Source organism: Eschrichtius robustus, chromosome 16 (assembly GCF_028021215.1).
Source record: "Eschrichtius robustus isolate mEscRob2 chromosome 16, mEscRob2.pri, whole genome shotgun sequence".
Classification (NCBI taxonomy): domain Eukaryota; kingdom Metazoa; phylum Chordata; class Mammalia; order Artiodactyla; family Eschrichtiidae; genus Eschrichtius; species Eschrichtius robustus.
The window spans coordinates 64,243,710-64,255,043 of NC_090839.1; the positions used below are offsets into that span (position 1 = coordinate 64,243,710).

Consider the following 11,334-nt stretch of genomic DNA (forward strand, 5'->3'; position numbering starts at 1 on the left):
CTGCTACTTTTATTCTATACCCATTTTACAACCGCAGAGTTTTGAGAGGCATTGAGGGTGGGATGACAGAAAGAACTCTACGAACTCTACACCATTACTTTAGAAGCTCTGGCAGTGTCTAAAAGTCCAGATTCTACGGCCTGAATGTTTTGCGTTCCTCCCAAAATTCGTATGTTGAAATCCTAATGCCCAAAGTGATGGTATTAGGTGGGGCCTTTGGGAGGCCTTAGGTCATGAGGGCAGAGCCCTCATGAATGGGATTAGTGCCTTTCTAAAAGAGGCCCCAGAGAGCTCCTTTGCCTCTTCAGCCCTGTGAGGACACAGAGAGAAGTCAGTCTGCAGTCTGTTATCCAGAAGAGGAAAGAGGGCCCTCACCCATCCAGGCTGGCACCCTGATCTCAGACTTCCAGGCTTCAGAACTGTGAGCAATAAATTTCTGTTGCTGACAAGCTACCAAGTCTACAGTATTTTGTTATAGCAGCCCAAACAGACCAAGACACCAAGTAACCCTGATTAACACTGCTGAACCTGTTTCTCATTTCACAATAAAAAAGACTGAGCAAGACTGAACTTGGTGCAAATTGGAACTGAAAATAAGTACATTCGATCACAGAAAATGTTTGTTCTAGCACACACAACCCTTGTCTACATTTTCATTCATTTCAGGGACTCTAAACGACCATCACTTAGCCATTTTACTTGCATCTGTAGAGAACTGCACTTAAGTGAATTATACTTAATTACACTTACATGAGTTCTACTTAATCATTTCTCTGGAAACCTATATTAAAAATTTTCAGAGAGATCCAAGGTCAACACTGAATCCCAAGTTCTGACTCGAGATAGCTGGATATAAGCATTAACCAGCAGCCTGCCAGTGAAAGTGAATGACTCTTTGTGCCAAAGCATCTTCCTCTACCTGCTGCTCAAAGCACCACTGAAACTATTTCAAAAAAAAAAAAAGAAAGAAAGAAGAAAAAAGACAAAACTAGCCTTCTTTCCAGAGAATGACAGATATTCATCCTAGACACACACATTTTAAAAGTCGTTCATTCATTTTAAAAGTCATTCATTCTAGCGCTCTACCTCTAGATTCCTTCAAGAGCTCCCCCGGTATCTAGTTTAAAAACACACCCACCACCAATTTCAGCTATGGGTTAACAACAGAAGAAAACATGCTAGCCCTACAGTCCATTTCCTCAGTATAAAAAACCTGCAAACTTTATGGTTTCCCCTTTGTAAATTCCAACCTAAGTGCTATTTCCAATTTTTTCCCTGCTTCTTCCAAGCATAGTTCTCTGTTCTGATGCTGGTAAATTATGGACCTGAATGAGCTGGAACATGCAATCCAACGGTGCCACATTAACTCTGGACCTCAATTTAGAAAATCCATTCTTTTCCAAACAGACATCCTACAGAAGACGGGTTGTTGTTGCTGCTATTGTTGTTTTACCATTAACTGGCGTTTTGCAGAAGCAGCTGATAGAGTCAGTAACACCAAGATAGGTTTCTAATTAAAAAAAGAAAAACTGACCACAATGTAGGGACCATAAGGTAGGGACAACCACTTTCCTATACATTCTTACATCTCCAATTTCTAGCAGTGTCACAGAGCAAAGGATTAAAACTGCAAATTGGCAAATACCAGGAAGAGAAAAGACAGTCCTTCTACATAAGAGGCAATGCCTACTCACTCAAGAATGACCACCATTCCAGACCACTGCTACCAAGGACGATGGTCCCTTGATGGTCTCAGAGTTAGGAGGGAGGGCCAAAAAATAAAATGGCTGGATAAAAGCAAACTTCATGATAAGGTTTGGGGAAAGAGGCACTTTTAGGAGTTAGTAAGCGAACTAGTTTACGTGGCCCAAAGGACTTGGTCTAAGCAAAGCTAAGCTTCCTTATTTAAAGGGCAAGCTTCAACGGCTTCACACAAGTAGAAGAAATACCAATCAATAAAACAAGCAAATCCGAACTATGTGCTCACAGACATACTTCCCAAAAACATTTCCCCAAACTCGCTTTTTGCCTCTAGAGAGAAAATTGTAGCCAAAGCCCCTGAAGAAACTAAACTCCTAGAGCACTTTTACAATGTCTACTTATCCAAGAAATGCTAGAATATAGAACTTTAAACAGAAATCAAGTTCACCCATTTGACATTCCTACAAAATCAGTACCTGAACGCATGCCATCACTTAAGCAGCCCCTAAATAGACAAAGAGTTTTGAAGACTGAACTTGAAACCACAGAAAGCCTGTCTACTCGATATGGTCAAAACGGCACGTGACACCTAAGAAGTTATAACAAATGCTCAGGTGTCTGAACAGACTAATTCCTGACACAGGATCACAGAGAGTGAGTTACACCAAGCAACCTAAATAAGGCGAACGACTTTAACATAATAAAAATTCTAAACGTGTCACCAACTAAGGAGAAGAGTCCAAATCCCACTTTAAAAAAGAGCACACAGATCAGCGTAGTCTCCTACACACTTTAATGTTAAGTGAGGAACTCTAACTTTGGGACACTGTGAACTTCACAAGCTTACAAAATGCTAAAGGTGAAAAAGATCTATAGATAGCCAACAGTTTCTGCCCCATCGCAAGACTGCAATGCATCCTGGGATTCCTTCAGGACGGTTCGGTGCCGTAGATATGTTAAATGTAATTACAGTTTCAGTAATAGAAATTGCAGCGAGAGACGCTCTATCGCCTAGGCCCAAGGTGAAGGGAAAACTCGACCAGTCGTCCTCCCCAACTCCTCATCTCTCTCAACGCCCATCCGGCCGACTCCTCCTGGCTCCATCTGTCCTCGCTTCTAGGCCTCGTGGCACTGACCCGCGGCCGTCCCCCTCTCCGTCCCATACGGTTCCCACTTCCAGCGGGTAACTGCGGCCCCGGGGGGGAGGGGCGGACACCAGGCCCCTCCGGTGTGCCCAGCACCCTGCTCCCGCCCCGCCCGGCCCTCCGCCGCGGTCAGCCCACGCAGTCCGCCTCCCCGGCCCGGGGCCGCCCCACCCAGGACAGCGGGCGCCGCTGTCAGCGCCCCACGTGCCGCCCGGCCCCACGGCCACGCGTCCCCGGCCCGGCGAGGCGCGCCCTCGACCCCATCCCAGGTGAGCTCCGGCCCCCAGGCCGGCTGCTCCCGCCCTCGCAGCCCGGCTACCTCCCGCGTTCCGGGGCTGCCCCGCGTCCCGGCCCTTTACCCGAAGGGCCTCCCGCGCCGCTGCCGGCTCCGTGGTTGTTGGCGGCGGCGCCAGCTGGGGATGCCGGCGACTGGGCCGGGCCCCGCAGGAAGGACGGCACGAACTCAGCGGCGTGGACGTTGGGCACGAAGGGCTTGGCGTTGACGTTGAGTTGCCGGCTGAAGGCCGCGCTGAGGTGCTCACGCTGGGCCTCGGCCGCCGCCGCCAAGGGACCGCCGGCGCCGCCGCACGGGCCCGGCCCGGGGGCTTCCATGTCTGCCTGGTCCCAGCAGTCCGGTGCTGAGTCGCTGCTGCTGCTGCTCCCGCCGCCGCCACCGCCGCCACCGCCGCCACCACTGCCGGGATCCATGATCGGGGGGGCCGTGTGTGTGGTAAAGAGAGGGCGGGAAATGGAGGCGGGGGCTGTGGGCCGGGGAGGAGCAGGCCGCGCTGACCCAGGGAAGCGGCAAGGCAGAAAGCCCGGGGGCTAGCGGCACAGTCCCCGGCGTCGTCGCGGCAGCAGCTCCAGCCCCGACTCCGCACTCGCGACGACGACGGCGGCAGCGGCTCAACCCTCCTCGTGTGTGCGAGCGGATCTCCTCCCACCCAGCCCCAACCACCTCCGACCGCCTCAGCGCCAACCCCACGCCCGGAGCAGATTGACCCCTCGCCGCTTCCCGTACCTTCGCCTCGGTAGTTCTCGGTCCCGGTCAACCCCGTTTCCGCCTATGAAGCGCGGCAGAAGGCGGAACTACGAGTTCCGGCAGCGCCCGCGCGACCCCGCTGCGGTTTTCCCGGGGGCCGACGGGAGTCGGAGTTCGGGGCCGGGAGCAACCGGAAGCGGCGCCGGCTCCCGGCATGCAGCGCGAGGAGGCGGAGGTCTGGTCGACGCTCGGCGGCCCCACCTGTCACCGGGTGGGGGCAGGGGTGGGAGCGAGCCTTGCTGCGATTCGGCGCGGGGCGGCGGACCGTGAGTCTCTCAGCTCGCGGCGGTGGCCCACTCCGTCCTGTTCTACACAGGACGCGGGAAAACGAACAGCAGTGCTAAGATGGAGAAAAAAGCTTTCAACTCCTGAAAATTCCTTCTTTCTCTTTTCACCAGCCCTCTGCGTTCCCTGCCTTACAGTCTCCGTACAGTGTTCTCTTTCTTTCCACCTTCCTCCTCCCCGCCCCCAGCCAGAATTTGCCCTACATTTCAAAGGCGACGCAGGGCGTCCTTCATTTTCTGTATTCATTTGGTGGAAGAGACAATAAAACCGTGACCCATTGCCCCTAAAACTGCAAAGTGGCTCATAAAGCGCTCCGGCCCAGGTTCTACCCCGGCAGAGGGGATTATTAACTGGAAACTTACAATGACTCACTGTATGACTAGTCATTTAAAGCCTTCACTCAAACTTTTCCGTCCCTTCCTCCTCCCGGCCAAGGGCTTTGCAAACTAAACAGAAGATTGCCATATTCCATGATGTAGCCAGCTGGACCCAACTGACAGGGTTATTTTTGTGCGTCCAGCGTCGTTTTACTCCTTCAGGTGAAGTGGTTTTCTTTTGTATGGCCGGATTTGCTCAGGTTTTCCCGAAATACTTGATTGACTGCATCTCACGCTGCCAGGTTGCGGTTCCGTAAACATGGGGAAAGAAAAAAAGCAAACGATAAATACGTAGACCCAACTGCTCGAAGTAGGAAAGTACCTGTTAAGTTTTCTTTTAATTCACCCTTGTGGAGCCCAAGACAGAGAAAAACATATTGTTGATATTTTTCTGCAAGAAGTCTAGACAGAGTGCAACTAACCTGTTAGCTAGAAATAACAGTACGGGGGGAACACAGAAAGAATGTTTCTTAGCCTTATGTTAAGGTCCAAAATCTAGATCTAGATATTAATTTTAATTTTAAACATCTATTTTAAAGGTAAAAGAGGACTCAGCCTAATGAGACAAATCAAAAGCAAAGCTGTCAGTTACCTTTGAAAACCAGTCCTAAGTGGTTTGAAATTGTGTTTAATATTAAATTAGCAAATTTGATGGATGCTTTGTTTCTTTAACACATAACACTTGGGAAATTGAGCCCTATAAATGTAAAGAAACCAGTGACCTCAATCATCACAAGGCTGGCTTTAAGTTTCTCGACAGGTCTGTGGTTCATGCTCCCTGAAATCTTCTGGACGTTGATATTTTTTTCCTCCCCACAACAGAGGATTTATTCCTCTGATTAATACAAAAATCTGTTTACAGCCTATTAATATAGTTCTCTGAAGACCCCACTGGATCTTTCTTATGTGACCTGCTTTCAAGGGGGTATTAAGTGATTGCCCTTAGGTTTACAGAGAATTTACCAATGACTGATATAAAAATCAGACCTTCTTTCATATATAGGAGACCTGCCTTGCTATTGACTCAGAGTCACAAGAAGAAGAAAACACAATGTGTCCGAAATAAAGTGCCTAAAGTGACTTCTGACTCAAGATTTGCTCTCCCCAACCTACTCCTAAGAAAGTGTCAACACAAGCAGCTGACTCAGATGGTGACCCACACTGTCCTTCTTCAACCCTTGTCATCAGATACCAGACTTCAAGAGGAATCACCCGGAGGGCACTGGGTGATCACTCTGATAGGTTAGTTCTTCACATCTAATTAAATTAGCAGAGTTTCTTTTGGTGCTTTTTGGAGGGACAAAGAAACTGCTAAGACTGCAGCTTAGAAAAGTTGATGTCATTAACTGTCCCTGAATAGGATAATTATTCAGGAAAGAATCCACTCTGTTTGTTTTCAAAAGCCTTGACCTGCCAGAGTAGAGACACTGTTCCAAGCAGGAAAGAGAGAAGCTCTTTTTTTTTTTCCCCACTTTTTTCTTTATTTTTTTAAAATTGAAGTATAGTTGATTTACGATGTCTTGATAATTACTGTTGTGTTAAGACTGAGCAACTTGAGGTCAGAATCTTTATTCATCTTCTTTATATTTGTAATGCCCAGTATAATGCCTGGCATAAAAAAACATTCTTAATAAATGTTGAATGCAGGAATCAGTAGGGAGTCTGGCACGATACTGCCCTTTTACACTCATCTGGGGCTGTTGAGACACAGGATTGTCAACTTTGAGAGTTTTCCAAGGACGCCCCGCTGTTCCCTGTGATACACACACAAGCTTAGCTTGACAACAGCTTAACTTTGCAAAGCTATGCTTGTTCAAGTCTGAGCCATTTCACCACAGATATTCCCATCTTCCAATGCAAATCCCCCTTGCTGGCATTCCTAGTCTCAGTCTCTCTCTCTCTCTCTCTCTCTCTCTCTCTCTCTCTCTCTCTCTCTCATTCTCTGTGGTCTTCCAAGCCCCCGCTTAGTTATTCTGCCTTTAAATCAGGGTCACAGCATTTGCACCTTTAATCAAATACACAGTAGTTTGTTTTGTTTTTTTAACCTAAGAGTTTATCTTTTATGCTTCTGAACATGAGACTGATATGAAAAGTAAAAGCTGTCCTGGGCTTTTAGTGGGTGAAAATGTGTGCACACAAATGGACACTGATGTAGCAGTCCCACTCCTCGAGATGTTTTCTACAGAAATATGAACACAAGTGTGAATAGCTGTTCTTTCCAGCATTTTTTGCAGTAGCTCCAAACTGGAAACAACCTAAATGTCGATCAACAGGGAAATGGTTAAGTGATGGTGTACCAATATTATGGAATAACATGCAGCTGTTAAAAAGAGAGGCCAACATGGAAATACATGTATAATATATGGCAAAGTAGGGGAAAAGCAAGATATCTAATATGTGTACAATGTACCTAGTGGATCAGTGTACCTAGTACACTCCTATTTCTGTAAAGATATCTAGCTTTTTTTCCTCTCCCTTGAATCCTCTTTCCCTAGATCTTCACCTCTCTAGCTTGTTGTCATTCAGCTCACATGTTTTGTCCTCAGCTCAGAGACCTCTCCTAGCCACCCTGGCCCTCCGCCAACCCACATCACTCTCTACCATCTTATCTACTTTTATTTTTTCATATTTTTTCACAATCTGAAATTCATATTCATTCCCATGCTTGCTGCCCACCTCTTACTAGAAAATTAATTCCATCAGTCTGTCTTATTCACCATGGAGTTTCCCATCAGGTGCAACATTGCCTGCCTGACATGGATAAAGTGCTCAGTAAACATTCAGGAGAGAAGGAAACGCATGTATCTCTCTGTATGTTATAAAGCTTTTTAAAACATGGACTGTTACCTATTAAGCAGTTAAGGGAAGGTGTATTTGTGGGGTGGGATTGGATGTGGAGAGACGAGCAGCTGGGAGAAGAAAAAATTGTCAATTTTTGCTTATACTCTTTTTTTTTTAATTAATTAATTAATTAATTAATTTCTGGCTGTGCTGGGTCTTCGTTTCTGTGCTAGGGCTTTCTCTAGTTGCGGCAAGTGGGGGCCACTCTTCATCGCGGTGCGCGGGCCTCTCACCATCGCGGCCTCTCTTGTGGAGCACAGGCTCCAGACGCGCAGGCTCAGTAGTTGTGGCTCACGGGCCCAGCCGCCCCGCGGCACGCGGGATCTTCCCAGACCAGGGCTCGAACCCGTGTCCCCTGCATTGGCAGGCAGGTTCTCAACCACTGCGCCACCAGGGAAGCCCCTTTGCTTATACTTTTATGTTTGGACTTCCCTACAACAAGCAAATTGCTTTAAAAATGTTTTTATTGAGATGAAATTCAAATAACATAAAACTGACCATTTCAAAGTGAACAATCCAGTGGTATTTAGTGCATTTACAGTGTTGTGCAACTACCACCTCTATATAGTTCCAAAACATTTTCATCATGGCATAAGGAAACCGGTAACTGTTATGGTAACGGTTCCCATTCCCACGGGAACATGTTCCCCATCTCCTCTCCCCAGTGCCCCTGAAAACCACCAATCTCCTTTCTGTCTCTAGGATTTACCTAATCTGGTCATTTCATGTAAGTGGAATCATACAATATATAACCTTTTGTATCTGGCTTCTTTCACTTAGCAAAATGTTTTCAAAATGTTGTAGTATGTATCGGTACTTCATTCCTTTTTACGGTGGAGAAATATTCCCTTGTATGGATGTACCACTTCTTGTTTATCCATTAATTCGTTGATGAGCAAATTGCTTTTATAACTTAAAGACATTAAAGGGAGTTCCCTGGTGGTCTAATGGTTAGGATTCGGAGCTTTCAGCTTTTACTGCTGTGGCCCGGGTTCAGCCCTGGTTGGGGAATTGAGATCCTGCAGGCTGTGCAGTGCAACCAAACAGGTGAAGTCCCAGTAAGGTGTAGAATTTACTTAATTGTATTGTGGCAATGTCGATTTCCTTGTTTTGGTAGTGTACTATAGTTATGTAAGATGTTACCATTGGGGAAAGCTGGGTAGTGGGGACATAGGACCTCTTGGGATATTTTTGCAAATTCTTATGAGCCTCTAATTACCTCAAAATAAAAAGTTAAAAGGTTAAAAACTCTCATACTAACAAAAAGCCATGAACTCTTAGAGCCCACTTGTAATTATACAGACGTTAGCCTCAGTTCCCAAGTCTTTACCAAAAGAATGTTTTTTTTTTCTGCCTTTCTTAATTAAATTTGTTTGGGCCAGGGGTAGCATTGGGGGTTGGGGATTTTTTTCACCTTTGAGGATTTTATAAATATAGAATATACAAAGAATCACAAACACTCACATAGCTACATACAATCCCAGGATTGTCAATTTTTTTTTAACTTTTTATTTTGTGTTGGAGTATAGTTGATTAACAAATGTTCTGTTAGTTTTAGGTGTACAGCAGAGTGTTTCAGTTATACATATACGTGTATCTATTCCTTTTCAAATTCTTTTTCCATTTAGGTTGTTACATGATACTGAGCAGAGTTCCCGGTGCTAAAAGTAGGTCGATGTTAGTTATCCATTTTAAATATAGCAGCGTGTGCATGTCAGGATTGTCAATTTTTTTTTAATCCTTCTTCCTTCCTTCCTTCCTTCCTTCTTTCCTTCCTTCCTCCCTCCCTCCCTCCCTCCCTTCCTGCGTTGGGTCTTTGTTGCAGCGCACAAGCTTTTCTCTAATTGCGGTGAGCAGGAGCTACTCTTCATTGCGGTACGCGGGCTTCTCATTGCCGTGGCTTCTCTTGTTGTGGAGCACGGGCTCTAGGCGCGCGGGCTTCAGTAGTTGTGGCATGCAGATTCCAGTAGTTGTGGCTTGCGGGCTCTAGAGCACAGGTTCAGTAGTTGTGGCACATGGGCTTTGTCACTCCGGACCAGGGCTCGAACCCGTGTCCCCTGCATTGGCAGGCGGATTCTTAACCACTGCCCCATCAGGGAAGTCCAGGATTGTCAATTTTTAACATTATCTTGATTCATGTTTTCAGATCAGAAATAGAACAATTCCAGTGCACAGGCCACCTCTTTACACCCAACCCTGTCCTATTCTACCCCCTTAAAAAAGGCAACCACTCTTATATACTTAATGTGATCCATCGAATCTATTTAAAGACATATTTATATACATATAACATACAAATCAATGAAAGATACACTATGTTGTTTTAAGATTTACATATAGTATACAAAATCTCTTTCATTTCATGTGTTTATCTTTTAACTGCTATACAATAACTCCATCGATTTATACATCTTTTTTTTTTTTACCCATTTCCCTACTGATAGACTTTTAGGTTATTGCCAGTTTTTTGTTACACTGACAGTACTTGTACAAGTGTCAGGATCCTTGCAGAAGCAAATTATAGAAATTTCAATTCAAACTAGATTTAACCATGAGAAATGTATTATGTTACATAACTATAAACCCTAAGATAGGACTGACTTCTTAGTCCATTTGTTTGGGAGCTTAATGACATCACCAATGACCTACATCTTTCCATCTGTCTGCTGCTCTGGGTGTTGGCTTCATCCTCAGGCTGGTCCCAAGATGGCTGCAGGACTCCAGATGAGAGTTCCAGATGCGACGTCCAGAGAAGCAAGAGAGAGCATCTCATCCTGCAGCCCTCTTCTAGGAATGAGGAAACTTTTCCCAGAAGCCCTCTATGAGGTATCTCCTCCCATGTCATTGGCCAGAATTTGATCACCTTCCCACTCTTTTTTTTTTTAAATAAATTTATTTATTTATTTATTTATGGTTCCATTGGGTCTTCGTTGCTGCACGTGGGCTTTCTCTAGTTGCGGCGAGCGGGGGCTACTCTTCGTTGCAGTGCGCAAGCTTCTCAATGCGGTGGCTTCTCTTGTTGTGGAGCACGGGCTCGAGGTGCATGGGCTCAGTAGTTGTGGCGTGCAGGCTCAGGAGTTGTGGCGCATGGGCTTAGTTGCTCCGCAGCGTGTGGGATCTTCCTGGACCAGGGCTCGAACCCGTATCCCCTGCATTGGCAGGCAGATTCTTAACCACTGTGCCACCAGGGAAATCCCCACCTTACCATTCTTGAAAAGAATATATATATATTCTTTTTCAGTTTCTTTTCCCTTATGGGTTATTACAAAATATTGAGTATAGTTCCCAGTGCTATACAGTAGGTCATTTTTGGTTATCTATTTTACATATAGTAGTGTGTATATGTTAACCCCAAACTCCTAATTTATCCCTCCCTGCCCCGCCAGAGTTTTTGTTCTTGCTAAATATAGCCAACTCTGAATTATTCATAGAAATTTGGAACCAGAGGGGCATGCCAGCCGAGATAGCAATAATGAATAGAAAGTACACTGCTTGCTGCTTGATTTCCTCACCCAGCAAACATTTTGTTGAAATTGGCAACAAATACTGTGGTAAATTGACTGGTTCTGCATTTTGGCTAGACTTTCTCGTTTTGTGTGGTTTGTTTGTTTTTAACAGCTTATTGAGATTTAATTTGCATGCCATACAATTTGCCTATTTAAAGGGTACAACTCAGGACTTCTCTGGTGGCTCAGTGGTTAAGACTCCATGCTCCCAGTGCAGGGGGCCTGGGTTCAATCCCTGGTGAAGGAACGAGATCCCACATGCATGCTGCAACTAAGAGTTTGCGTGCCACAACTAAGGAGCTAGCAAGCTGCAACTAAGGAGCCCGTGAGCCACAACTAAGATCCAATGCAACCAAATAAATAAATAAAATAAATATTAAAAAAATAACAATAAAGGGTACAACTCAGTGGTTTTTAGTATATTCACAGGTGTGACA

At 45.6% G+C, this 11,334-nt stretch overlaps 2 protein-coding genes across 3 annotated transcripts in view; one reads left to right on the forward strand and one right to left on the reverse strand.

The window, feature by feature from the left end:
* Positions 1 to 3,691, reverse strand: part of GSPT1 (G1 to S phase transition 1) — a 29,066-nt gene extending 25,375 nt beyond the window's left edge. For both annotated transcript variants that reach the window (XM_068525199.1, XM_068525198.1), the window contains exon 1: positions 3,206 to 3,691. In XM_068525199.1, the coding sequence (XP_068381300.1) occupies positions 3,206 to 3,554 (349 nt within the window). In that variant the 5' untranslated portion in view covers positions 3,555 to 3,691. The remainder of the gene's footprint in view (positions 1 to 3,205) is intronic.
* On the forward strand, positions 3,682 to 10,253 carry LOC137750713 (uncharacterized). The gene is made up of 3 exons (XM_068525200.1): positions 3,682 to 4,154; positions 5,554 to 5,792; positions 10,086 to 10,253. The coding sequence occupies exons 1-3, from the start codon at positions 3,913 to 3,915 to the stop codon at positions 10,214 to 10,216; spliced, it is 612 nt and encodes a 203-aa protein (XP_068381301.1). The 5' UTR covers positions 3,682 to 3,912; the 3' UTR covers positions 10,217 to 10,253.
* Positions 10,254 to 11,334: the final 1,081 nt, after the last annotated feature.